Source organism: Ornithorhynchus anatinus, chromosome 21 (assembly GCF_004115215.2).
Source record: "Ornithorhynchus anatinus isolate Pmale09 chromosome 21, mOrnAna1.pri.v4, whole genome shotgun sequence".
Lineage (NCBI taxonomy): Eukaryota > Metazoa > Chordata > Mammalia > Monotremata > Ornithorhynchidae > Ornithorhynchus > Ornithorhynchus anatinus.
Window position 1 is genome coordinate 21,760,713 of NC_041748.1, and position 27,573 is coordinate 21,788,285.

The window sequence follows — 27,573 nt, forward strand, 5'->3', positions numbered from 1 at the left end:
TCTACAATATAACAGATACACCCCCTGCCCATGATCAAGAAGAAAAACAGCATGGCATAGTGGATAGAGCACAGGCCTGGGAGTTACAAGGTCACCACCCCTTGCTGTTGTGTGGCCTCGGGCAAGCCATTTAATTCTCTGGGCCTCAGTTCCCTCATCTGTAAAATGGGAGCTTAAGAGTGTGAGCCCGAAGAGGTACCGGGTTCGGTGTCCAAACTGATTTGCTTGCACCTACCTTGGCACTTAAGTACAGTGCCTGGCACATAGTAAGCGCTTCAAAAACACCAGTTATTATTATCGTTATTACGAGTTTCTAGTCTAGAGCCCGAAGTCTCCTAACTGGCTGTGAGGGGCTCTTTATCTGCTGGGAGAATCGAACTTCTTGGGGTTCATTCATTCATTCAGTAGTATTTATTGAACGCTTACTATGTGCAGAGCACTGTACTAAGCACTTGGAATGTACAATTTGGCAACAGATCCCTGGGTGGTGGGTGGGGGTGTCAATGTGGCCCACCCTCTGCCAGGACCCTCCTGCCACTGGAAGGAGGCCCTCCCAGAGGAGGAGGGCACAGGTCACCCCCGCCCCCTCCCCCTCCAGAGAAGGGGACGGGTCACCCCCTGCCCCCCCGGGCCAAGCCAGCGTCTGGTCTGTCATCGATCGGGGGCTGGGCGTCCTCCCCAGGCCTGGGGGGCGGGGAGGGGGAGGGGAGGGGGCGGGGCCGGGGGCGGGGGCGCCGTTTGCGGGCGGACGTTTGGAGCGGAGGCGGCGGGTGGCGCCGCGGCGCCTTTAAGAAGGAGCGTCCCCCCCGCTCCGTTCCGCCCCCCCGAGCCCCCCGCCCGGCCCCATGGCGGGGATGGAGCTGCACATCCTGGACCACCGGGTCCGGGTGCTGAGCATCGCCCGCGGCGGCCTGTGGCTCTACACGCACCCGCTCATCAAGCTGCTCTTCCTGCGCCAGCGCTCCCGGTATGGACGCCTCCGGGGGGACCGGGGGGTGGGGGGGAGGACGGACGCTGCCCCCGCCCTGGGCCCGGCTGTCGAGAAGAACCACCGAGCCGGACCGGTCTAACCTGCCCCCGCCCGCAGCAGCAGCAGCAGCAGCAGCAGCAGCAGCAGCTCCCTCCTTCCTTCCTTCCTTTCCTCCCTCCCTCCTTCCCTCCTTCCCTCCTTCCTTCCTTCCCTTCTTCCTGCCCGGGGACGGGGAGGGGGACTCGGCTCCCTGCAGCCCCTTCGCCCCCGTCCCCAGACTGTCACCTCGCTCTGGGCAGGGAACGTCACTCTTTATTGTTGTAGTGGACTTTCCCAAGTGCTTAGTACAGTGCTCTGCACGCCGTAAGCGCTCGACAAATACGACCGACCGATTCCCACTCCCCCACATCCACACACACACAAATAGGTACATCCTCTGCTTCCCTGCACTGAGTCCCACCTCCCCCCGCAGCCCTAACCTGGAAGCTTGTCGTGGGCAGGGGACGTGTGTTTTTTTTGTTCCGTTGTCCTCCCCCAAGCGCTTAGTACGGTGCTCTGCACCCGGGAAGGGCTCAGTAGATACAACCCATGGACTCCCCTCCCCACAGCGCGTTTGCAGGTTTTCTCTTCCACCTCCCTACCCTATCTTTGGTCTCCTCTCTGCCCCGTCGTCCTCCCCCCCAGGGCAACCCTCCATCCCTGAGGCTGGGGACTGGACTCCTTGGGCCTGCCGGGACGGGGTGGGATGAGGTGGGGCGGCTCGTCAGGGCCTGCAACACACAGATTTGGACCGGGGCCCTTGGCGGGCGTCGGCCCCGGGGCAGGCCTGGCGGTGGGAAACACAACTGGATGGATTCAGGGCCAGCGTGGAGGAAGCCTAGGCCTCTACCCTGCTTCTTTTTGACCTCCTGCGCCGTCCTCCTCCTCTTCCTCCTCCTCATCCGGCCGGGAGTCCGAGGGACCGTCCCGTCCACCCCGGCAGGCCCAGTTGCCCTCCAACATGGGGCCTAGACTCTCGGGCGGGAGAAGGGAGCTCAGCCGGTCCCCCCGGGAGACGGGCAGGAGGACGGCCCGGACTCCCGACTCCTCCCGACCAACGGACTGGACGGGAGCTGGTGGCCCCGCAGGCCCTGGGTGGGGAGAGGCCGCCTTGGAGGAGTAGGGCTCGTCTTGGAGAAGGAAAGAGTTTCCTGGATTGATGGGGCTAAGGCTTTGCGGGGCTGGCAAAAGAAGGGGGTGCTTAGAGATCTTGTCTCCCTCCCTAGTGAAGCCCTGGAGCATGGGGAGGGAGACACTGTGTCACTAGATGTTGCAGCAGGGTCAGACCTGACCTTCTGACCTCCACCTCAGGGGCTGTGGGCACAGGCGGGTGGGCTTGGGTGTCCCGGGCACGGGAAGAGGGTCGGGTTCGTCTCCAGCCAGCTGGCAGGGACCTGCCTCTCTCCCCTGTCGGGAGCCAGGCTCCATGGCACGGGGAAATGATGCTGAGGTCAGACCCAAGTCCACCTGGGCAGCATCCCCGCCCTTCCCTGCACAGCTGCAGGCCTGGAAGCAGTGAGGGCTCCGGGGCGGAGGGAGGGAGGAGCCTACAAGGCTCCCGTGATCTTCTCTCCACAGGTGCAAGTTCTTTAGCTTGACGGAGACCCCCGAGGATTACACCCTCATGCTGGACGAGGAGGGCTTCAAAGGTACCCCGGGAGAATCCTCATCGTTATGGTATCTAAGCGCTTTCTCTGTACCAGGCACTGTTCTGAGCGCTAGGGTAGATACAAGATAATTGAGTTCCTGTCCCCCATGGAGGGCTCACAGTCTTAATCCCCATTTTTTTTTTTAAACAGATGAGGTAAGTGAAGTGACTTGCCCAAGGTCACACAGCAGCTGTGCGTTGGACCCGGGATTAGAACCGACTCCCAGGCCGGTGCTCTAGCTCCAGGCCATGCTGCTTCTCCTGGGCCCTGCCCTGGACTCGGCCTCCGCCTCTACCGCTTTCTGGCCTCCACCTCCCGCCTCGGTCAGTTTGAGCGCTTACTGTGTGCAGAGCACTGTACTGAGCCCTCGGCAGAGGACAGTACAAGAAAAGAGTAGACGCAGCCCCTGTCCACAGTGAGTTTACCACCCTCCCTCTTCAGTCGTATCGATCGAGCGCTTAACGTGTGCAGAGCGGTGTACCGGCCCGTGGGAAAGGACGATACGACAAAATAATGGACACGTTCCCGGCCCGCAACGAGCCTACCGGCCTCCCGGGCTCCACGGCCTCCCTCCCCCACTGCTGCCGTGACCGTGGGCACGGAGGCCGGCAGGCTCCTGTCAGCTCCCCGTTGTAACATGCTCCTGCCCGCCTCTCCCTAGCCTGCGGCCTGCCCACCCCTCCCTCCCCGCTAGAAGCTCCCTCTCCGGGGCTGGGCCGTGGACCGGTTCATTCATTCATTCAGTAGTATTTATTGAGCACTTACTATGTGCAGAGCACTGTACTAAGCGCTTGGGATGAACAAGTCGGCAACAGATAAAGACAGTCCCTGCCGTTTGACGGGCTTACGGTCTGATCGGGGGAGACGGACGGACGAGGACGATGGCAATAAATAGAGTCGAGGGGAAGAACATCTCGTAAAAGCAATGGCAACTAAATAGAATCGAGGCGATGTACAATTCATTAACAAAATAAATAGGGTAACGAAAATATATACAGTTGAGCGGACGAGTACGGTGCTGTGGGGATGGGAAGGGAGAGGTGGAGGAGCAGAGGGAAAAGGGGAAAAAGAGGCTTTAGCTGCGGAGAGGTAAAGGGGGGATGGCAGAGGGAGTAGAGGGAGAAGAGGAGCTCAGTCTGGGAAGGCCTCTTGGAGGAGGTGAGTTTTAAGTAGGGTTTTGAAGAGGGAAAGAGAATCAGTTTGGCAGAGGTGAGGAGGGAGGGCGTTCCGGGACCGCGGGAGGACGTGACCCAGGGGTCGACGGCGGGATGGGCGAGACCGAGGGACGGTGAGGAGGTGGGCGGCAGAGGAGCGGAGCGTGCGGGGTGGGCGGTAGAAAGAGAGAAGGGAGGAGAGGTAGGAAGGGGCGAGGTGACGGAGAGCCTTGAAGCCTAGCTCCCTGCTCTCCCTCCTGCAAAGCCGTGAGACCCCCAAGTGGGCCAGACCCTGTCCACTCTGGTTCTGTAACCCCAGTAGACGCAACCTCTTGGGCAGCTCCAATAGTGATTGATGATTCTGAAATTTGGTAAGCACCATGGGCCAAGCACTCTGCTGATCGCAGAGGTAGATGAGACACAGACCCTGTCCCTCCCGGAGCTCACGGCCTCTTCGGAGTCAGAGGTCATGGGTTCGACTGCCAGCTCTGCCATTTGTCAGTTGTGTGACTGTGGGCAAGTCGCTTCACTTCTCTGGGCCTCAGTGACCTCATCTGTAAAATGGGGATTAACTGTGAGCCTCACGTGGGACAACCTGATGACCCTGTATCTCCCTCAGCGCTTAGAACAGTGCTCTGCACTTAGTAAGCGCTTAAATACCAACATTATTATTATTACTACTAAATAGGAGGGATTAGGATTACATATAATTCCCATTTTACAGATGTGGTAATTGAAGGCCAGAGAAGTGAAGTGACTGCCCCAAAGTCTCACAGCAGAGAAATGGAGCCGGGATTACAATCGAGGTCCTTTTGGTTCCCAGGACCAGGTTCTTCCCACTACGAATGACAGTGGGCTAGCGGATAGAGCTTGGGACCGGGAATCAAAAGGACCCGAGTTCTAATCCTGACTCTGCCACTTGGCTGCTGTGACCTTGGGCAAGCCACTGCATTGCTCCGGGTCCCCGTTACCTCATCTGTAAAATGGTGATTTAAGTCGCTGAGCCCCACGGGGGACGGGGATTCTGTCCAATCTGATTAGCTCGTATCTACCCCAGTGCTTAATGCGGTGCCTGGCGCATAGTAAGCACTTTACAAACATAAAGGAAAATAGGCCTCATCTTACCTCGTCCCTCACCCCTGTCCGGTTCAGAGGGTCCCTCTGAACCAGAGAAGAGGAGGTCTCCCTCCTCCCTCCCTGTCGATCACCGGGGCCGAGCAGACTAAGCTTGTCGTGAGCAGGGAATGTGACTGTTATTGTCCTCTCCCAAATGCTTAGTACAGTGTTCTGCACACAGTAAGCTCTCAATAAATGCGACTGAATGAATGAAATGAGATTTGAGGACTCTGACCAGCTCCAAGACTACCTTGGTCTGGCTGGGGGCTTCTGGGCGGTCTGCCCCCAGCTGTGCCAAGGTGCAGGCCGAGCCGCTGTGCCGATCAGAGCCGGCGGCCCCGCTCTGGGTCCCCTTCCATCCCGCTTGGGTCAGGGAAGGGAAGGGAGGGTGGCAGAGAGTGCCGGAGGCCGAGCCGGGCTGGGGCGGCCGTCCGGGTGGGGAAGGAAGGAAGCTGACAAGGCCAGAGCTGGTGCCAACAAAGAAGGCTTTGTGCCGCTCCCAGGGCCCCGGCCCGGAGCTGCCCATGATGAACTGCACGGTTTGTCCGGTGTCGGGGTGACCAGCCTGCCCCACCCCGGGGGCGAGGGAGGGAGGGGCGGGGGCCGGCCCTTGGGGAAGGGGGCCTGTTTGTGGAGGGGTCAAGAACTGGGTCCCGGGGGGAGGGGGCAGGGTCTAAGGGCAGCTCGTGACCAGGGTTAACCATTAAGGTCCGCGAAGATGGGGGCCTCTTCAGGGCGGGAAGCACCAGTGACCCCGTTAGAGTTTCTGGGTTAAAGATTTGCCGATTCCAAAAAGCTGTTAAAAAATTAGCCTCCCTCCTGTTGAAAATCCCAGGCCAAGGGGCAGTGGGGGCTCTCGGGAGGGAGTGTGGCGCGGGGAAAGGGTACTGGATTTTGTTTTTTTATGGTAGTTAAGCGCTTAGTGTGTGTCAGCACCATACTAAGCACTGGGGTAGATCCAAGCTAATCAGGTTGGACACATTCCCCGTCCCACATGGGGCTCATTGATTTAATCTCCCCTTTACAGATGAGGGAACAGGCCCACAGAAGTGGAGTGACTTGCCCAAGGTCCCACAGCAGACAAGTGGAGGAGCCGGGATTAGATCCCAGGTCCTTCTGACTCCCAGGCCACTAGGCCACACTGGTCGAAGGCAGGCGGGGCTAGGCCGGGAACCCTCTGCTTTCGAGACACCTTCTCCCTACGTATTATCAATCGTATTTATTGAGCATCTTCTGTGGGCAGACCAGCCAATGGTATTTATTGAGTGTTTATTCTGGCAGAGCGCTTTGGAGAGGACAGTACCATTGATAGACTCGATCCCTGCTCTCGGGGAGCTTACGGTCTAATGGGGGAGACTGACTTTAAAAAAAAAAAAAAATTAGGGGCTCCAGCCAAGAGTAAGGAAATATGCCTAAGTGCTTTGAGGATAGGAATGGCGAGAGATGTTGGGGAGGGAAAATTGGGGTATGAGGGCAGTGAGAGATTAGACCAGGGAGGCTTTTTTGTGGAAGAGAGGGGATTTTAGTCGGGTTATGGAGCTGGGAGACTTACAGTGAGCTTCCGGGAGAGTATCATGGAGTTAATAGACGCAGTTAGTAGAGAAGCAAAATAGCGTAGGGGGTAGAGCATGGGCCTGGGAGTCAGAGGGTCATGGGTTCATTTGCGTATTCATTCAGTCGTCTTTATTGAGCACTTACTGCGTGCAGAGCCCTTTCCGAAGCGCTTGGAAAGTACAATTTGGCAACAGATAGAGCCAATCCCCGTGCTCGCTGTCGAGAAGAGGGGCTAATCCCGGCTCTGCCACTTGTCCACTGTGTGCCCTTGAGAAAGTCACTTGGCTTGTCTGGGCCTCAGTTCCTTATCTGTAAAACGGGGATTGAGACTGAGCCCCACGGGGGACAGGGACTGCGTCCAACCCGATTTGCTTGTATCCACCCCAGAGCTTCGTTCAGTGCTTGGCACTTAATAAGCGCTTAAAAAATACCACTATTATTATTAAGGTGAAGTAATGGTGTTTATTTAGTGCTTGCTTTGTGCAGGACACTGTATTAAGCACTGAGAATCCACAGGTGGGTGTCCTCCCACTCCCTTCTGCGTCGCTGTGACTTGCTCCCTTTATTCATCCCCCCCCCTCCCAGCCCCACAGCACTTATGTCCATCTCTTTGACTCACTTATTTCTGTCTCCCTCACTAGACTGTAAGTCCGCCGTGGGCAGAGGATGCGTCTCTTTACTGTTCTGTCGTCCTCTGCCAAGCGCTTAGTCTGTAGTAAATACCATCGAATGAGGGAATGACTGGGTACAGTGAGTAGGCAGGTGTTAGTTCAGTGAGCGGGCTGAGTTTTAGAGCAGGAAATCGGCGAGGAGAGGTAGGAGGGGGGTGAGCTGCCCGAGACCTTTAAAGCAGATAAGGAGTTGGTGCTTGATGCGGAGGTGGACGGGCAACCACCGGAGGTTCTCGAAGGGATATGTGGACTGAACTTTTTTTCAATTTTTCTTTTTAGAAAGTTGATCTGGGCAGCAGAGTGAAGTAAGGATTGGGGTGGGGGAGAGACACTGAGTTAGGTGGGTTGTTACTCAGAAACACTCCAGTGGTTGCCCATCAACTTTGACATCCTACAGAAACTCTCTACAGTCGGCTTTGAAGCCCTCGATCCCCTCGCCCCTCCTACCTCACCTCGCTGCTCTCCCGCTCCAGCGCGGCCCACACGCTCCGCTCCTCTAATGCCTTCTCTCCGGACCTCCATCTCCCCTGGCCGCCGACCCCTCGCCCATGTCCCGCCTCTGCCCTGGCACGCTGTCCCTCTTCATATCCGACAGTCGCTCTCTCCCCACCCCCTTCAAAGGCTTCTCGAAAGCACATCTCCTCCGAGAGGTCTTCCCTAAATCCTCATTTCTTCTTCTCCCACTCCCATCTGCGTCGCCCTTGAACTTGGATTTGCGCCCTTCATTCACCCCCCTTCTCGGCCCCGCGACACTCATGTCCGTATCCGTATTTTATTTATATTACTGTCTGTCTTTAGACTGTACGCTCCTTGTAGGCAGGGAATGTCTACTAACTCTTTTGTATTGTATTGTCCTCTCCTAGGCACTTAGTTCAGTGCTTAGCACATAGTAAGCGCTTAACCAATACCAACATTATCATTGTAGAGCCTTGCAGTAGGGGGTAGGTGGCTCCCTCTGCCATCTCCTCTAGACCGGAAGCCTGTTATGGGCAGAGAATGTGTCTCTTGTACTCTCCCAAGCTCACGGCACATTGCTCTGCACACAGTAAGCGCTCAGCATATACCAGGGATTGGTTAATCTCCTCCCTGGGCCCCCTCCCTTGTGGCTGGCCTGCGGGGTCGGCAGGAAGCCAAGGGGTTGCTGAAAGGTGATGGAGAAGGGACTCTCTGCTCCCTGCAGAGTTCGACACCTCCCTCTCCATCCAGAGATCCCCCCCTAGGAGTCGAGACCCGTAGCAGAGCCGGGACTAGAACCCAGATCTTTGTGACTCCCCGGCCCGGGCTCTCTCCGCTAGGCCGTGCCGCTTCCGCACCGCGTTCTCTGCCCTACTAACTTGCCGACCCCAAGTGGGACGGGCTGTGACCGACTTGATGATCTTGTATCTACCCCAGCATTTAATACGTTGCTTGTTACATAGGAAAGTATTAAATACTGTTGTTACTATTATCGTTAGCAGAATAACACTCTCCGGAGTCTTTGCAAAGCCGCTGAATCTTGAACTTTTATCCCGGGCCGAGGTCGTCCTTTCCACGGGCGCCGGGGCACTGAGGGCCGGCGGGCGGGTCGGCCTCCGTGCCTGACGGCGTCCCCTCCCCCGGCCTCCCGCAGAGCTGCCCCCGTCGGAGTTCCTGCAGGTGGCGGACGCCACGTGGCTGGTGCTGAACGTGCTGTCCAACAGCAGCTCGGCCCCCGACGTCCCGGCCGTGGGAGTGACCAAGATCGCCAAGTCGGTCATCGCCCCGCTGGCCGAGCACCACGTGTCCGTCCTGATGCTGTCCACCTACCAGACGGACTTCATCCTGGTAAGAGGGGGTGGGAGGGGGACTCTGGTGCAGACCTCAGACACACAGGCACCCTACGCCTCAAGGCTGTGTGCGTGTTTGGGGTGGAGGGACACTGTGCTGGGTGAGTAGAGTTGGTAATTATCGCAGTATTTAATTGTGGCAAGCATCGGGGGTTGGAGTAGAAAGAAGACAATCGGCTTAGACACGTTCCCTGTCTCACATGGGCTCCGTGGACAGAGCCCAGACCTGGATTCTAATCCCGCCCCCGCCACTTATCTGCTATGAGACCACGGGCAAGTCACTTCACTTCTCTGGTCCTCAGTTCCCTGTTCTGGAAATGGGGATTAAGAGTATGAGCCCCGTGTGGGGACGGGGACTGTGTCCAACCCGACTTGCTCGGATCCACCGGAACGTTAAGTCGGGTGCCTGGCACATAGTAAGCACTTAACAAATATCATTTTTATTTTTTGGATCAATCCATCAGTGACATTTATTGAGTGTTGGTTTTGTGCAGAGCTTTAAAAGCTTGGGAGAGGACCAACCTACTGGAAGTAGGTGGGAGAACAAGTACTGAATCCCCTTTTTATAGATGAGGAACCTAAAGCACAGAGGAGTTAAGTGACTTGCCCAAGGTCAAGCAACGGGCCAGTGGCAGATCTGGAATTAGAACCCAGGTCCTCTGACCCACGAGCTGTTTCCACTAGGCCCGCTGCTTCCCCTCCCCTTTCCTCTCATTTTTCCCCCCACCTCCAGTGATTTCCAGGTGAATTTCCTGGAAGAGGGATGGAGGCTTGGGAGGGATAAGGGCCGGGTCCCTTGATGTCTTGCAGGGGTGAAGCAGTGTAGCCTAGTGGCTAGAGCATGGGGTCAGGACTCCAGGCTCTGCCACTTGTCTGCTGTGTGGCCTGGGCAAGTCACTTTACTTCTCTGTGCCTCCATTCCCTCATCTACAAAATGAAGATTAAGACTGTGAGCCCCACTTCATTAGCCCGTATCGACCCCAGCGCTTAGTATAGTGTCTGGCACGTAGTAAGCCCTCAACAAATATCAAAAAGGGATGTTCTTCCATCCACCTCCCCACGCCCTCTTCAAATCCACCGAACCACAACTCTCCCCAGCTTCAGAGCCCCTTTCTGAAATGCCCCCTCCTCCGGGAGGTCTTCCCCGACTATAAACTCGCTGTGGGTAGGGAACGTGCCTACCAACTCTGCGGTGTTGTCCTCTCCCAAGCGCTTAATATTCAGTCATTCATTCAATCGTATTTATTGAGCGCTTACTGTGTGCAGAGCACTGTACTAAGTGCTTGGAATGTACAATTTGGGAACAGATAGACATTCCCTGCCCAACGACGGGCTCACCGTCTAAAAGGGGGAGACAGCAAAACAATAAAGTAGTTGGGCATCAATACCATCAAAATTGATCAATAGAATCATAGATGTATATGCACCATTAATAAAGTAGAGTAATATATACAAATATGCACAAGTGCTGTGGGGAAGGGAAAGAGGAAGAACAGAGGGAGGGAGTAGGGGGAATGGGGAGGAGGGATGGAGGGAAAGGGAGGGCTCAGTCTGGGAAGGCCTCCTGGAGGAGGTGAGCTCCCAGTAGGACTTCAAAGAGGGGAAGAGAGTTTGGCGGATGTGAAGAGGGAGGGCGTTCCAGGCCAGAGGCGGGACGTGGGCCGGGGTCGGAGAAAACGGGAGACCGTGAGGAGGTGAGCGGCACAAGAGCGGAGTGTACGTGGAGGGATGGAGAAGGAGAGAAAAGAGGTGAGGCAGGAGCGGCAAGGGGATGCACAACTTTGAAGCCTAGAGTGAGAGGAGTTCTTGTTTTGTGCGAAGGTTGATAGGCAACCGCTGGAGGTTTTTTGAGGAGAGGAGTGAACTGCCCGGAGCCTTTCTGTGGAAAGATGATCCGGGTAGCGGAGTGAAGTATAGACTGAAGCGGGGTGAGACAGGAGGATGGGAGATCAGAGAAGAAATACAGTGCTCTGCACCCACAAAGCGCTCAATAAACCCCATCCACGTCTCACACACCCCTCTCCCCCACAGTGGTGTTGTCGACACTCGGCTCCCTCAATCCGCCCCTCATTGGGGAGGCCCTGAGCGCGGTGCTCTGTACTAAATAATAATAATGTTGGTATTTGTTAAGTGCTTACTGTGTGCCGAGCACTGTTCTAAGCGCTGGGGTAGACACGGGAATCAGGTTGTCCCATGTGGGGCTCCCAGTCTTAATCCCCATTTTACAGATGAGGTAACTGGGCAAGTCATTTAACCTCTCGGTGCCTCAGTCACACAGCTGACAAGTGGCCAAGCCGGGATTCGAACCCATGATCTCTGACTCCAAGGCCCGTGCTCTTTCCACTGAGCCTGTTTGTGTCCCCTTCCCGCTCCGAGCGGAAGCATGATAAACTCGGTTGCCAGGGGCCTGGAAGGGAGGCGGCCGCGGACAGGAAATGAAGACAACAGGCAGACGCAACCTGTTGCTGGAGTTGGGACGGGAATGGGAACCGGGAGGTGGGGCTCGGAGGAGGCCGGTGGAAAGAGAGCAGGCTTTTTGAGCGAAGGAAGGCGGAGGGGATGGGACTCTTGGAGAGAGGAATCAATCGCGGTATTTATTTTTTGATGCTTATCCGCTTACGATGTGCCAGCCACTGTTCTAACCGTTGGGGAAGCGAATTGGGTTGGACAAAGGCCCTGTCCCACGTGGGGATCCCAGTCTTAATCCCGGTTTTACAGATGAGGGAACTGAGGCCCAGAGAAGTCAAATGACTTGCCCAGGGTCACACAGCGGACAAGTGGCGGAGCCCAGAACAGAACCCGGGTCCTTCTGACTCCTGGGATCAGGCTCTAGCCATTAGGCCACAGTGCCCTCCTGATAGTTGCCAATCTAATAGTCTCTGCACTGAGAAGCTGCCGACTGCAGAGCGCTGTGCAGAGCTCTTGGGAGACTAGAGATAAAGGATCGGATGCCTGTCCTTGAGCGGCTTACGATCTTATAAACCTAAACCGTCCCGGTTCAGGAGACATTAATGTGGCTTGGCGGTTAGAGCCCGGGCCCGCAAGTCAGAGGACCTGCGTTCTCATCCGGCTCCGCCACTTAGCTGCAGGGAGACCTTTGGCAAGTCACTTCACTGCTCTGCGCCTCGGTTTCCTCACCTGCCAAATGGGAATTCAACAGCCGTTCTCCCCTCCCACTTAAACTGTGAGCCCCAGGCGGGGAAGGGATTGCGTTGGACTGGATCATCTTGGATCTCGACGCTTAGCATGGTGCTCGGCACATAGGAAGCGCTTAGCGAATATGGTTATCCTATAGACTGCCACTTCCTCACTGGTCTTTCTGTGTCTATTGCCTCTCCTCTTCATTAAGTCGCTCTATTGGCCGGATCTTTTTTGTAAACCGTGATTCCGGCCGTCTCTCCACTCTTCCCCGGCTGCACGTTGCCCTCCGCGTGGAACGGAATCTCCTGGCCTTTGGCTCTAATGGTTCCATCGGCATTCTTCGCCTTAGCCGTCCACTCCCTCCTCCCGTTAACTCCTCCCCAGCTCGCCCTCTTCGTCCCTCTCAGACTAACCTACTGGCCGTGCCTTTTTTCTCGTCTCTCCTGCCCCTTCCCCTTGGCCTGTCCCCTCCTTCCTGCCCGGAAGCTCGTTGACGGGCGAGGAACGCGTCCACTACTTCTGCCGGATTGTCCTCTCCCAGGCGCTCAGTGCAGCGCTCCGCACGTAGCGCTCCGATGCCATCGACTGATCGGAACTCCGTCCCCCTTCCCCACCGGCAGGCCACCGCCCTCCCCGTCTTCGAAGCTCTCCGGAAATCCCTCCTCTGCCCGGAGGTCTTCCCCGGCGGATCTTCCGTCTCCCTCCCGATTGCCGTCGCGGCATCCCAGGGCGACGTGCGCGCCGCGTTGGCTACCGACGGTCGGCTTTTTTGGGGGAGGGGAGGCTGAGGCCTCTCCCCTCCCCCGGCCCCCCGCGCCCTCCCCCATCCCCTCCTCCAGGTGCGAGAGCAGGACCTGCCGGTTGTCATCCGCACCCTGGCCCGGGAGTTTAACATATTCCAAGAGGTGGATGGGGAGGCAGAGCCTGTGGCCTGTGATGACAACAGCAACGGCTTCCACAGGCTCAGGCACGGTGAGTCTGGGGGCTGGGATGAGGGGAGCGGACTTGGGGGGCCTCTCTTCTTCCCCCCCTACCCGCCGGGTGCTCTCTCAACATTAATGGAGAGCGTCTAGCGGTTGCAATACACTGTATTAATAATAATCATAATAATTACGGTACCTTTTAAGCGCTACTATATGCCAAGCACTGTTCTAAGCACTGACCGTGTACAGAGCACTAAGCACTTGGGAAAGTACAATACAACAATCTCAGTGACATTCTCTGCCCACAACCATCAGACGTAGCCCCTGGTCCACAAGGGCCTCCAAGTTTTTAGAGGGAAAGTGTCTCAGCGTGGCTCAGTGGAAAGAGCCTGGTCATGGTCATGGGTTCAGACTCCCGGCTCTGCCACTGGTCAGCTGTGTGGCTGTGGGCGAGTCCCTTCACTTCTCTGTGCCTCAGTTCCCTCATCTGTAAAATGAGGATGAAGACTGAGCCCCAAGAGGGATCATCCTGATTCCCCTATGTCTCCCCCAGCGCTTAGAACAGTGCTCTGCACATAGTAAGCGCTTAACAAATACCGCCGTTATTATTATTAATTCCATTTTACAGATGAGGAAATAGAGATCCAGAGAAGTGAAGTGACTCGACCAAGGTCACCCAGCAGGCCGGCGTGAGAGCCCTGGTCTCCTGACTCAGTCACTAGGCTGTGCTGGGCTATGGGGGCTCGCTTTTCCCCCTCCTCCCAACCCCCCTCCGACCCTAAGGGCAGTGGGGAGTGGTCCTAAGATATCCAGGCAGTCCAATATCAATCCACCCTATTTTACTGAGCACTTACTGTGTGCAGAGCACTAAGTACTTGGGAGAGTGTAGGAGGAGAGAGCTGGTAGACCCATTTCCTGTCCACTTTCAATAAGGCTTTGAAACTGGGGGAGAGTGATTGTCAGACAGAGGGAGGGTGTCCTAGGCCAGAGACAGGACGTAGGCGAGGCGTCAGCAGGCGAGATGGAGGTACAGTGGCATTTAAGTAGTGGTATTTGTTAAGCGCTTACTATGTGCAAAGCACTGTTCTAAGCGCTGGGGGATACAAGGTGATCAGGTTGTCCCACGTGGGGCTCACAGTTTTAATCCCCATTTTACAGATGAGGTAACTGAGGCACAGAGAAGTGAAGTGACTTGCCCAAAGTCACGCAGCTGGCAAACGGCGGGGCCAGGACTCGAACCCATGACCTCTGACTCCCAAACCCGGTCTCTTTCCACTGTGCCACGCTGCTTCTAACTGGACCACCGAGGCCAGAGTTAATGTCTCTGATTCCTCATGCTTCTTCCCGACATTGCAGCCCATTCATTCGTTCAGTAGTATTTCTTGAGCGCTTACTATGTGCAGAGCACTGTACTAAGCTCTTGGAATATACAACTCGGCAAGAGATAGAGACAACCCCTGCCCAATGCCGGGCTCACAGTCTAAATGACGTTGGGACGATAGCCATAACGCAGAGCGGCCACGGGAGAGAAGCTGTGGGACCGGGCCTGCGGCCCCCGAGCCCGGCTCCGCCACCTGTCTGCTGTGTGACCTTGGACAAGTCCCTTCACTCCTCTGGGCCTCGGTTCCCTCATCTGTCAAATGGGGATTGAGACGGCGAGCCCCGCGGGGGACGGGGACTGCGTCCAACCTGATTTGCTCGTATCCACCCCGGTGCTCAGGGCCTGGCACGAAGTAAGCGCTTAACAAATACCGAGAAGCAGCGTGGCTCAGTGGGAAGAGCCCGGGCTTGGGAGTCAGAGGTCATGGGTTCGAATGCCGGCTCTGCCACTTGTCAGCTGGGTGACTGTGGGTGAGTCACTTCACTGCTCTGGGCCTCAGTGACCTCCTCTGTAAAATGGGGATTAATTGTGAACCTCACGAGGGACAACCTGAGGACCCTGTATCTCCCCCAGCGCTTAGAACAGTGCTCTGCACATAGTAAGCGCTTAACAAATTCCAACATTATTATGCCAGTGGCTGAAGTCCAGCGATCGTCATAGGCTTGCCACAAGGTGGCGCTACTACCCCAAAATTCAAGTAACCAGCCCTAGTTAATAATAATAATTCATTCATTTATTCATTCAATAGTATTTATTGAGCGCTTACTATGTGCCGAACACTGTTCTAAGCGCTGGAGCAAAGAGGTTGTCTCACGTGGGGCTCACAGTCTTCATCCCCGTTTGACAGATGAGGGAACTGAGGCACAGAGAAGTGAAGCGACTTGCCCAAGATCACACGGCTGACAAGTGGCGGAGCTGGGATTTCAATCGAATTCATTCAGTCGTACAGAGTGCAGAGCAGAGTGTGTGCAGAGCACTGTACTAAGCGCTTGGAAAGTACAATTCGGCAACAAATAGAGACAATCCCTGCCCACGACAGGCTCACAGTTTAGAAGATGATGATGATGACATTTAAGTGCTTACTATGTGCCAAGTACTGTTCTAAGCTCTGGGGTAGATACAAGGTAATCAGGTTGTCCCACGTGGGGCTCACAGTGTGTCTGTTTATTGTTGTATTGTCCTCTCCCGAGTGCCTAGTACAGTGCTCTGCACACAGTAAGCACTCAGTAAATACGATTGAATGAATGAAGCAAGATGGTTATGGTATCGGTTATGCGCTTACTCTGTGCCGAGCACTGTCCCAGGCACTGGGGTAGCTACTCAGGTTAATCAGGTTGGACTCGATCTCTGTCCCACTTGGGGCTCACTGTCTAACAGGGAGGGAGAACAGGTATCGAATCCAGCGTGGCTCAGTGGAAAGAGCTTGGAAGTCAGAGGTTTTGGGTTCTGATCCCCACCACTTGTCAGCTGTGTGACTTTGACCAAGTCACTTCACTTTTCTTTGCCTCAGTTACCTCTTCCGTAAAATGGGGATGAAGCCTGTGTGCCCCACAGGGGACAACCCGATAACCTTGTATTTACCCCAGTGCTTAAAACAGTGCCTGGCACGTAGTAAGCGCTATCTGTACATCTGGATCTGTATTAAATTCTAATCCCAGCTCCGCCGCTTGTCTGCTGGGTGACCTGGGGCAAGTTGCTCTGCTTCTCTGTGCCTCGGTGCATCTATAATAGAAATAACTCTGGTATAAAACGCTTACTACGTGGCAGGCATTGTATCAAGCCCTGGGGTAGAGCCAAGATAATCGGGACGGACACAGTCCGTGGCCCACACAGGGCTCACAGTCTTCATCCCCCGTTTTACAGATGAGGGAACTGAGGCCCAGAGGAGTAATGTGACTTGCCCAAGGTCACACAGCAGGCCTTGGGGGAGCCGGGTTGAGAACCCAGGTCCTTCTGACTCCCAGACCTGGGCTCTCTCCACTAAGCCACGCTACTTCTCTAGTAGAATTAATAGATAGAATTCTTACCGTCAAGGAGGTATCGTGTGCCATGTGCGGAGCGTTGTATTCAGCACTTGGGAGGGAACGGTAGGAGTTTAATAGAATCCCGGACCTCAAGGAGCTTGCAGCCTGCTTCTGGCGGAGCGAGGTACTGAACGCTTTTTTATTAGGCAAAATCCCTGTCCTCAAGGCCTCACGGGAAAGAGGCGGGGGCACCTGGGGATGTTGAAGCTGGGTTGGGACCCCCGGGGGTGCTAAATGAGGCACTTTTCTTGGGGTCCCCAGGCCCCAGCCCCACAGTGCATCCCATCCAGAGTCCCCAAAACCGCTTCTGCATCCTGACCCTGGACCCCGAGACCTTACCTGCCATCGCCACCACCCTTATCGACGTCCTCTTCTACTCCCACAGGTAGGGCTGGGGGGTCGCCCGCCCCCGGGGTCCCAGCCCCTCCCGCCGCCTTTCCCGCCCCTCCCAGAGTTCTGCTGGGTTTGCAGAGGGAGAGGGGACTTGGGGGTGACCGGCCCCTGGGGTGGACTCTGCCCAGGGCCCTCTCAGCCTTGTGGTCCCCAAGCGGTGATTTTTGGCCCGGCCTAGGAGCTTGGGGGTCATTCTGCTCCCCCACCTCAAGTTTCTGCCCCAGATCTGGGAGTGGCCCAGGGGCAAGGGAGCCCTCTGTCTCACCCATCATCCCACTGGACCCGCCCTGGCCCCTAGTAGAGAAGGAATAAGGGGCATCTCAAGGGTTAGGGGGCAGAGCTGTCTATGCCTCCTCAAGGGGGAGGTGGGCTTTCCCTCTCTCTCGCTCTCCCTCCCTCCCTCTCTCTCTCTCTCTCTCTCTCTCTCTCTCTCTCTCTCTAACTCCTCTCTTTTCTCTATGTTTTTCTCTTTTCTCCCTTTTTTTTTCTCCTCTTCCTCCTCTCTCCTCCCAGGGGTTGAGGTACTGAAAAACCTTCCCTGTGCCCCTGGAGGAGTGGGGATGAAGGTTGGCCTGCTCTCCCTGAGCCTTTGGGGGTGGCCCAGCCGCCACTCCGTATCTCTGCCCCCAGGCAGTGGGGATGAGGGGGAACTGTGCATCTGACCCGCTGTCTCTGCCCTGCAGGGCACCCAAGGAGGCAGCCTCCAGTGACCCCGAACTGGACTCCATCCCCTTCTTCGCCTTCTCCCTGATCGAGGGCTACATCTCCATCGTCATGGACGCCGAGACGCAGAAGAAGTGGGTGTCGCCGTCCCGAACCCCCAGATCCCCTCGGGGTTGAGCCAGATGTGGGTCTGGGGGCCCTGGGCTCCCCTCCCCTCTGCATTGGGCCCTGGGGCTGAGCCTCAGCACTGAGGGGACTCTGCTAGGGGAGGGTCCCAGGGGCAACAGGAATGAGCAGCCAGGGGAAGACCATCTCCTCGGTTCCGAAGCCCTGCCGTCCGTCTCTCTCCCAGGTTCCCCAGCAACCTGCTGCTCACCAGCTCCTCGGGCGAGCTGTGGAGGATGGTGCGAATTGGGGGGGCAGCCTCTGGGCTTTGGTGAGTCTCCCCGACTTCCCGGACCCCTGCCCACCTCATCCCCCTGCCCCTGGACGATGCCGGCCTCCACACTTCCCGCCGGAGACCCGAGGCCACCCATCTCCAGCATGCTGGGTTCCCAGTGTGGGGGGGAGGGCCCCCAGGGGCCCTACAATCAATCAATAAATCAATCAGTGGTATTTATTGAGCGCTTTCTATGGGCAGAGCACTGTACCGAGCACTCGGAATTGGTAGACACGTTCCCTGCTAGTGGTCAGTCCCCAGAGCAGCGTGGCCTTGTGGCTAGAGCCCAGGCCTGGGCGTCAGAAGAACCTGGGTCCTCATCCCGGCTCTGACACTTGTCTGCTGTGTGACCTTGGGCAAGTCACTTCACTTCTCTGGGCCTCAGTTGCCTCCATCTGTAAAATGGATTAAGACTGTGAGCCCCACAGGGGACAAGGACTGTGTCCAACACGATTTGCTTGTATCCATCCAAGTGCTTAGTACAGTGCCTGGCACAAAGGCAGTGCTTAACAAATACCACAATTACTATATTATTAGTTGGGCTCAGGATAGGAGGAAGGGAGAGGAGGGTGAGATGGAGTTCCCCGAAAGAGCAGTGTAACGGCCTAGTGGAAGGAGTCCAGGCCTGGGAGCCAGAGGACCTGGGTTCTGATCCCAGCTCTGCCACTTGTCGTCTTGTGACATTGGTCAAGTCACTTTTTCGGGCCTCAGTTATCTCATCTGTAAAATGGGGATTCGTTCCTTCTCCTGACTTAGATTGTGAGCCCTGTGTGGGACAGGGATTGGGTCCAACCTGATTGCCTTATCTGTACCCCAGAGCTTAGAACAGCATTTAACACGTGGTAAGTGTCTAACGCATGCCATTTCTTTGTATTTTTTAAAGAAAAGTGGAAGGGGTGGGTCGGGCTGGGGGTTGGGGAGTCGTTCACTTTCTCCCTCTCCCCAGACGAGTGTGGGATCGTGGCCCAGATCGCGGGACCGCTAGCCGCGGCGGACATTTCGGCCTATTACATCAGCACCTTCAACTTTGACCACGCTCTGGTGAGTTCCATCTCGCCCTTCCGCAGCCTCTCTGCCCTCTCGGGAGACGGGGGGCCCCCTCCCCCCCAGCACCCTCCATCCCCGGTTCCAGTCGAGTGGTCCCCCGGGCTCGGGGCGCTGGGGCTGGCGGCCTGGGACGTCCACTCCCGAGGAGCACCGTGGTCTCCGGCCCGAGGGTCCGCTGCGAGGGGGAGACGGGCCTGCTGGAGCCACGGGGCTGGGGGCGGGGGTGGGCCCGGACAACGGTACCCCCCCCGGCCCACCTGTGTGCCCGGCGGCCCCACAGGTGCCCGAGGAAGGGATCCAGAGCGTCATCGAGGTCCTGCAGCAGCGCCAGGAGTGTGCCCGGTAGCCGTGAGACGTCAGGGGCCGTCCCGCCCGCCCCCCGTCCGCCTCCCCGCGGCTCTTGGGTCGGCGCCCCGGTGCAGCCGTCGGTCAGTCGGGGCTGGGCCGGGGCACCGGGAGCCGAAACCGGACCACGGGACCGCACCGGGCGTCCCTCACCGCGTCCACTTGGTCGAGCCTCGCCGCGGAGGCCTCCGGCCGTCTCGGCGGCCTCCTCTCGTCTGCGCCTCGGCCCGGCCGTTCTCTCTCCCCGGGCCCCTTGGTGACTTCCCGTGCCGTTCTCCTGTCGGGCTCGGGGCCGAGCGGGGTCTCCTTCCACACCCTCCCTACTCACAGGTCGAAGTGGGCCCCCTCCACTCCCCCCACACACACCCCTGTCTCCCTTTCCTCAGTCCATTGCACTTGCCGGGGCTGGGGTCAGATCAGGTCCGGCCCCAGGGCGAACGGGGTGGGGCCTGCCTCACTTTCTTTATCCGGGTCCGTCCCTTCCCCTGGGGGTCGGCGTGGCCTGGACCAACGCAGTCCCCGGCCGGCGGCCCACTCTGGACCTGGCTGGGTTTGGGAGGGGGGGAGTCAAGTTGGGGTGGGGGGGTGAGAAGGGAAGTGTAGGAAGCAGATTTCATTCCCTTTACTCAACCTCCCGTTCTCCTACCTTACCTCAGTTTGGGGCCGGGGTCGGTCTCTCTGTCGGGAGGGGGTGGGACACAGAGGTTGGTCACCTCCCGCCTGTAGCAGCTGGTCAGAGTTGACCGGCGATCTGTCTGTGTGTATGAGGCCTGGGGCACGGACCCCCTCCCCCAACCCCCCGTGGGACCACCCACTCACACGGGGCCGAGTCCCTATTCTCAGGAAAGGGGCCGGGGGCCGGGGGTTTCAGACTGTGACCCATTTTGAGGGGGGGCCTGCCCGGCCTCTCCCCTACCGCCCACCCCCCTCACAGTGCTCCTATGGTCTTTGTAAAAACACACCTCTATTTTTACATCTTTTTACAAATGACTTATCAATAAAGTACTCGTGGCCAGCAGAAAGGGAGAAGTGTCCTCTTCGGCCGGGTGGGTTATCGCCTGTCAATCGTCTTCTGTCTTCCTTGACGGGGGGATTGTGGGAGTCAGCACGGGGACCCTCTCCCCATGAGCGACTTCTCCCTCCTGTCTCTTCCATCCTGTTTTTCTCATTTCTGTCCCGTTTTTCTGTCCGTGGCTCTTCCCCTCCTCTCTATCACGCGGCGGGGTGGGGGCCAGCGGACTAGCCCAGCCTGGTGGCTTTGCCACGGCTATAGGTCTGTATTTGCCCAAACCTGTCGTCGTACCCCAATGGCCTAATAACTTCACAGGTGCCCGGGGTCCAGTCGACCACCCCCTTCTCTCCCCTCGTCCGGGGGTCCAGCTAACCTCAGCCCTCCCCTACCCCACCCCCTGTACACCCAAGCCTCCCTCTTCCCCACAGAAAGGAGACCCGAAGGAAGGGGAGACCGAGCTCCGTCCAGTCGGGCCCCGGCTGCCGTTCAGCCCGTGGCCTTCTCTCGTTTGTCCTGCGCCTGATTTAAAAGTGACTCAGAAGAGCTTGAAGTAGCAGTTAAGACCATCAATCTATCAGTCATATTTTTTTGAGTGCTTACTGCGTGCGAGGGCACTGTACTAAGCGTTTGGGAGAGTGCAATGCACCAGAATTAGCAGACGTGTTCCCTGCCCAAACTGGGCTAACAGATCGGACCCTGTGTCAGACGGGAACGTCGGCTTCACTACTTCAAAGCAGCTCATTCATTCATTCAATTGTATTTATTGAGTGCTTACTGTGTGCAGAGCACTGTACTAAGCGCTTGGAAAGTACAGTTTGGCAACAAATAGTGACGATGCCTGCCCACAAGGGGCTCACGGGTAACCCCATTTTATAGATGATCCTGAGGCCCAGAGAGGTCAAGTGACTTGCTCAAGGTCACGCAGCAAGTCAGGGGCAGAGCTGGAATTAAAAACCAGGCCCCTCCTGACTTTCCTATTCTGTTGGTTTTTTTTTTTTGGTGGTATTAAGTGCTTACTGTATGCCAGGCACTTTTACTACCTCGCTGGGTAGATATTCATTTAATTGTACTTATTGAGTGCCTACTCATGATGATGATGGTATTTAAGTGCTTCCTATGTGCTAGGCACTGTACTAAGTGCTGGGGTAGATATTCTAGCCCGTGAACCTACTGTGGGCAGGAATTGTCGCTTTTTGCAGCTGAATTGTACTTTCCAAGTGCTTAGTGCAGTGCTCTGCACGCAGCGCTCAAATATGATTGAGTGAAATATTCATTTAATTGTATTTTTTGAGTGCTTATTCACTCAATAGTATTTATTGAGCGCTTACTATGTGCAGCGCACTATACTAAGCACTTGGAACATAGAAATCGGTAACAGATAAATGACGGTATCTGTTAAGCACTTCTTATGTGCCAGGCACTCTACTAAGCTCTGGGAAGGATACAGGCAAAACAGACAAATTCCCTGTCTTAATCCCCATTTTATAGATGAGGTAACTTGAGGCACAGTGAGGTGGCTTCCCCAAGACCTCACAGCAGACAAGCGGCGGAGCCGGGATTAGAACCCATGACCTGATTCCCAGGCTCTAACCGACACCTTCTGTGCTTACTGTGGGCAAAGCACTGTCCTGAGCACTTGGGAGAGGACGCTAGAACGGTAAATAGACACATTCCCTGCCCACGACAAGCTCACGGCTTAAGTACAAAGTAACGAGGAGGGACGCAGCCCCGTCCCACGTGGGGCTCCCAGTCCGACCCCCCATTTTACAGACGAAGGAACCGAGGCCCGGAGAAGCGACGTGACTTGGCCAAAGTCACCCGGCAGCCGAGGGGCGGAGCAGGAATTAGAACCCAGGTCCTTCGGACTCCCAGGGTTCCATCCGCTAGGCCGCACCGCTTCTCCCGCTCTTTCTGCCCGGAGTGACCGTCCTTATCAGCCGGGCTCACCCTCCTCCAGCTGCCCTGGTTACTGGAAGCAAGGAGCAGATAGGCAAGATTTCAGGGTAGGGAGTGGAGAAGGGGCTGGCGGCGGCTACCGAGAAGGGTGGGAGCCGTGCCCAAGTCCGGAAACCGTCCCTGGCACCTCGCCACCTGCCCCCAGGTGGGTGAGGAGCGGGAGGGAGGCTGGCCTGGCCTCAAAGACGTTACCGGGGTCCGGGGAGAGGGGAGGTGGGGCCAAGGGGGTCCCTGGGTGCCTACTCTAGAGCCGGCAGACCCCGGGGGAGGGGGAAAGGAGCCCCGACTCTAGGGGCCCCCCATTTCCCAGCACTGGAACGGCGGGGAAGGCCGAAGAATCGATCAAGGGTATTTCTTGAGCGTGTGTGACGAGCACTGTACTAAGCGCTTGGGAGAGGACAAAACAGGGCGTAGACACAGTCCCTGCCCACAGTTGTAATTTGTTATAGCTGTAAGCGTTTACTTCTGTACTTGTTAGGTCCTTATTTATTTGTTATATCTAACAGTATCAATGTCTGTCTCCCCCTCTAGATTGCAAGCTTCTTGTGGGCAGGGGATCGTGTCTACCAACTCTGTTATATTAATAATATTGATGGTATTTGTTAAGCGTTTACTATGTGCCGAACACGTGTTCTGAGCGCTGGGGGAGATAAAAGGTTATCAGGGGGGGGTTCTCAGTTTTTAATCCCCATTTTACAGCTGGGTGAGTGAGGCACAGAGATGTTTAAGTGCCTTGCCCAAAATCACCCAGCTGACGAGGGGCGGGGCCGGGGTTAGAACCCACCACCGTCTGACTCCCCAGGACCGGCTCTTTTCACTAAAACCACGCTGCTTCCCAAGTGCTTAGTACGGTGCTCTGCACATGGTAAGCGCTCAAATATGATCGACTGACATGGTCAATGGGCTTCGAGAAGCAGCGTGGGTCAGGGGAAAGAGCCCGGGCTCGGCAGGCAGAGGTCATGGGTTCGAATCCTGGCTCTGCCACTTGTCAGCTGTGTGACTGTGGGCAAGTCACTTCACTTCTCTGGGCCTCAGTGACCTCAGCTGTAAAATGGGGATTGAGACTGTGAGCCTCACCTGGGACAACCCGATGACTCCGTATCTCCCCCGGCGCTTAGAACAGTGCTCTGCACAGGGTAAGCGCTTAACAAATACCAACATTATTCTAATCTCAGAATGATAGTGGAGGAGAGGGGAATTGGAGAGAGATTCATCAAGCGTGATCAAGTGCTTACTTAGTACAGTGCTCTGCACACAGTAAGAGCTTAATAATTTCGCTTGAATGAATGAAAGGATGGAACCCAGAAAGAGCATGAAAGTCACCAAATAAGAAACCCAGCGAGTAGGGGATTGGGGCTAGCGGAAAAGAACTTTAGACGCCTCAGGGCTTTGAGTCCCTCGCAGATCCGTAGCCACGACAGCCACTAGGGAAGCCAGTGGTGTTACTGGAGCGTTGTGGAAGGCTCCTCCTAATAATAATAATAATGTTGGTATTTGTTAAGCGCTTACTATGTGCAGAGCACTGTTCTAAGCGCTGGGGTAGACACAGGGGAATCAGGTTGTCCCACGTGGGGCTCACCGTCTTAATCCCCATTTGACAGATGAGGTAACTGAGGCACAGAGAAGTTAAGTGACTTGCCCACAGTCAGCTGCCAAGTGGCAGATCCGGGATTCGAACCCATGGCCTCGGACTCCAAAGCCCGGGCTCTTTCCACCGAGCCACGCTCCTCCTGCAGTTGGCATCTCCGGTGCCAGCTTGATCGGAGCTGTGACCTTCCCCTGGCACTGCCTTAAACCTAGCCTAGGTGCCAGCTTCCTGTCTCGGAAGCTTAGCTAGGGCAGGTTTCCCTGCCTGGAGCCTCGTGGATGGATTTATTCATTTCTTCATTCACTCAATTGTATTTATTGAGTGCTGACTGTGTGCAGAGCACTGTACTGAGGGCTTGGGAGAGGACGATATAACAATTAAGATACATTCTCTGTCCATGAGCTGACAGGCTAGATCAGAAGTCACCATTAATAGAAATCAATTTCAAATAGGGACATCGGCGCTGTGGGGCTGGGGCCGGGGGGAGGGGGGCAGATGGATTAAGGGAGCAAGCCGGGGCGACGCAGAAGGGAGTGGAAAAAAGAGGAAAGGAGGGCTTAGTCAGGGGAGGCCTCTTGGAGGAGATGGGCCTTCGATACGGCTTTGAAGGAGAAGGAAGTGAATTGACTTGCCCAAGGTCACACAGCAGGTAAGTGGCGGAGCACAGATTAGAACCCAGGTCCTTTGACTCCAGAGCCTGGGCTCTTTGCACTTGGCCACGCTGCTTCGATCCGTGACTGGTCGTCTGCTGGCTTGAAGGAACAAGAGCGAGTGTGGATTTTTATTTTTTATTTGATGGTATCAGGTAAGTGCTTACCATGTGCCAAGCACTGTTCTAGCACTGGGGTAGATAGAAGACGTTCAGGTTGGACCCAGTCTGTGTCCCCCATGGGGCTCACCTCTTAACCCCCATTTTCCAGATGAGGGAACCGAGGCCCAGAGAAGTGAAGTGACTTGCCCAAGATCACACAGCAGACCCAGGGCGGGTCAGGGATGAGAACCCAGGTCCTTCTGACTCGCAGGCCCGGGCTCTAGCCACAGAGCGCTCTGCTCGTCAGGCGTTTCCTGGGGGCCAAGCACTGTTCTAAGAAATGAAATGACTCGGCCAAGGTCACACAGCGGACCATGCAGGCCCGGGATTAGATGGGATTGTCCTGAGCGGGGTGGCCGGTGGGAGAGATGTTCTTCCCCTTGACGCTGTTTAGTGCCATTGTTCTTGTCTGTCCCGTCTCCCCGATTAGACTGTAAGCCCGTCAAACGGCAGGGACTGTCTCTATCTGTTGCCGACTTGTTCATCCCAAGCGCTTAGTACAGTGCTCTGCACATAGTAAGCGCTCAATAAATACTATTGAATGAATGAATGAAAGGTTAGTCCGGCTCGGACAAAGAGGGATGAGGACCAGGAAGCGGAACCTACAGAGCCCCCTCCTCACTCCTGGCCGCGACCCCCGCCCTCGACTCTGCCAAGTGTCCCGGCCAGCCGAGGGAGCCGGCGGGCCCCTTCGAAACTCTAAACTCGTAGGCCCAGACCCATTCAGTCAGTCGTATTTACTGAGACCTTACTGTGTGCAGAGCACTGTGCTAAGCACTTGTACCTGACCCCGGGAGGGAGCTTCGAGGGGCTAGGTGGGAGGGGGCAAGAGATGGTCTGGCCCACCGTGGACTGTACTCTGAACTGAAAGCTTCTTAAGAGCAGTGAATTTGTAATACTCTCCCTGATGCTTAATGCAGTGCTCTCATTCAATCGCATTTATTGAGCGCTTACTGTGTGCAGAGCACTGTACTAAGCTCTTGGAAAGTACAATTCGGCAAAAGATAGAGACTATCCCTACCCGACAATGGGCTCACGGTCTAGAGTCTGTGTGCTCTGTGCACATAGTCAGTGCTCAATAAATAGCACTGATTGATTAATAATAATAATAACAATAATGGTATTTTTGATGGTATTTGTTAAATGCTTACTGTGTGCCAAGCAATGTCCTAAGCGCTGAATGTGTCTTTGTTGTGTTGTGTTTTTTTTCATTAAGCGCTTACTCTGGGCCAGGAACTGCTCTAAGCGTTGGGATAGATACAAGGTAATGTTTGATCACAGTCCCTGTCCCGCATGGGGTTCACAGTCTTCATCCCCATTTTACAGATGAGAGAACTGAGATGCAGAGAAGTGAAGTGACTTGCCCACGGTCACACCGGAGGCTGGTGTTGAAGCCGGAATTAGAACCCAGGTCCTTCCGGCTCCCAGACTCGTATTCTATCCTCTAAGCCACACTTTGCACACGATCAATGCTCAGTCAATCTTATTTGAGTGCTTACTGTGTGCAGGGTACTGTGCTAAGCGATTGGAAGAGAACAATATAAAAGTAGAAACATTCCCTGCCCACAAAGAGCTTACGGTCTAGAAGGCAATAAATACTATTGACGGATTGATCACTGATGTAAAGGGCCCTGGGGGACCAGCGCTTAGTACAGTGCTCGGCCCATAGCGCTGAACAAATTCCACAATTATTATTAACTCGGGTGATTCTGGTCATCCTAGGGGTTTGGGTTTATTTTCTTCGAGTGGGCCTGGGGGTCCCGCTCAGACCGGGACCCCGGTGTCCTCGAGACCCAAATTCTTGCATTTAACACAGACCCGGTCTCATCTTAGAGGAGGAGCTGAGAGGAGGGGATGTTGGAGATGAAGGGAGAGGGAAAATGGAGGTGGGGAGAAGGTGGGATGGAATTGGGAGGTAAATATGGGAAGGTAATAATAACTGTGGTCCCTGTTAGGTGCTTATTATGTGTCAAGCAGTGTGCTGAGCGCAGGGGTAGATGCATGATAATCAGGTCAGACACAGTCCCTATCCCAGATGGGGTTCACAGCTCAAGTAGAAAGAACAGGTTTTGAGTCTCCATTTTATAACAGAGGAAACTGAGGGATGGAGAAGTCAAGTGACTTGCTTAAACTCACCAGGGAGGCAGCAGAGCTGGGATTAGAACCCAGGCAGTCTGACTCCCAGTGAGGCTGGAAACGACCGCACTCACCGCGCTGTACTAAGCACTGGGGTGGATTCAAGCAAATCGGGTTGGACATAGTCCCTGACTCACAGGAGGCTCTCTGTGTTCATCCCCATTTTACAGATGAGGGAACTGAGACAGGGAGAAGTGACTCGCCCAAAATCACCTAGCCGACAAGTGGCAGAGCCATGATTAGAACCCAGGTCCTTCTGACTCCCAGGTCTGGCAGGGTCTGGAGGGCCCCTAGGCCGCTTTGCTGGAAGGCCTCTTCCCCCAGTTGGCCGGGTCCGATCTAGCTCCCCGGTCCTGAACCCGGGACCACCCGACCTCCCTCCTCCCTGATCCTTCCCTCCGCGGAACCTGGGAGAGCCAGCACGGGCTGCGGTGAGGCCTGGAGCCCGGCAATCAGGACCAGGACCCAGCTCGCCTTCCCTCCCTCCCTCCCTCCCTCCCTCCCCGCTGCTCCGCTGTCTCTGCCTTCATCTCTGCCTCTCTGTCTCCCTGTCTCTGTCCTATCCCCGCCTCCATCTCGGGCTGAGTCTTTGCCCGCCTTGGCCTCTGTCACTGCATCTGTTACCTCATCTGTAAAATGGGGATTGAGACTGTGAGCCCCACTTGGGACCATCTGATTACCTTGTATTTACCCCAGCACTTAGAACAGTGCTTGGCATATTATAAGCACTTAAATACCATGATTATTATCTCTGTC

General features: G+C 55.9%; 1 protein-coding gene across 1 annotated transcript; it reads left to right on the plus strand.

Annotated features, from left to right (window-relative positions):
* Nucleotides 1–820: 820 nt before the first annotated feature.
* CASTOR1 (cytosolic arginine sensor for mTORC1 subunit 1) lies at nucleotides 821–19,876 on the plus strand. Its single transcript, XM_029049485.2, is given in 10 exon segments — nucleotides 821–967; nucleotides 2,588–2,658; nucleotides 8,763–8,956; nucleotides 12,939–13,071; nucleotides 16,689–16,812; nucleotides 17,504–17,617; nucleotides 17,836–17,896; nucleotides 17,898–17,919; nucleotides 18,869–18,963; nucleotides 19,250–19,876. Coding segments are annotated over 10 exon segments (1,002 nt in total). The 5' UTR covers nucleotides 821–845; the 3' UTR covers nucleotides 19,316–19,876.
* The last annotated feature ends 7,697 nt before the right edge of the window (nucleotides 19,877–27,573 follow it).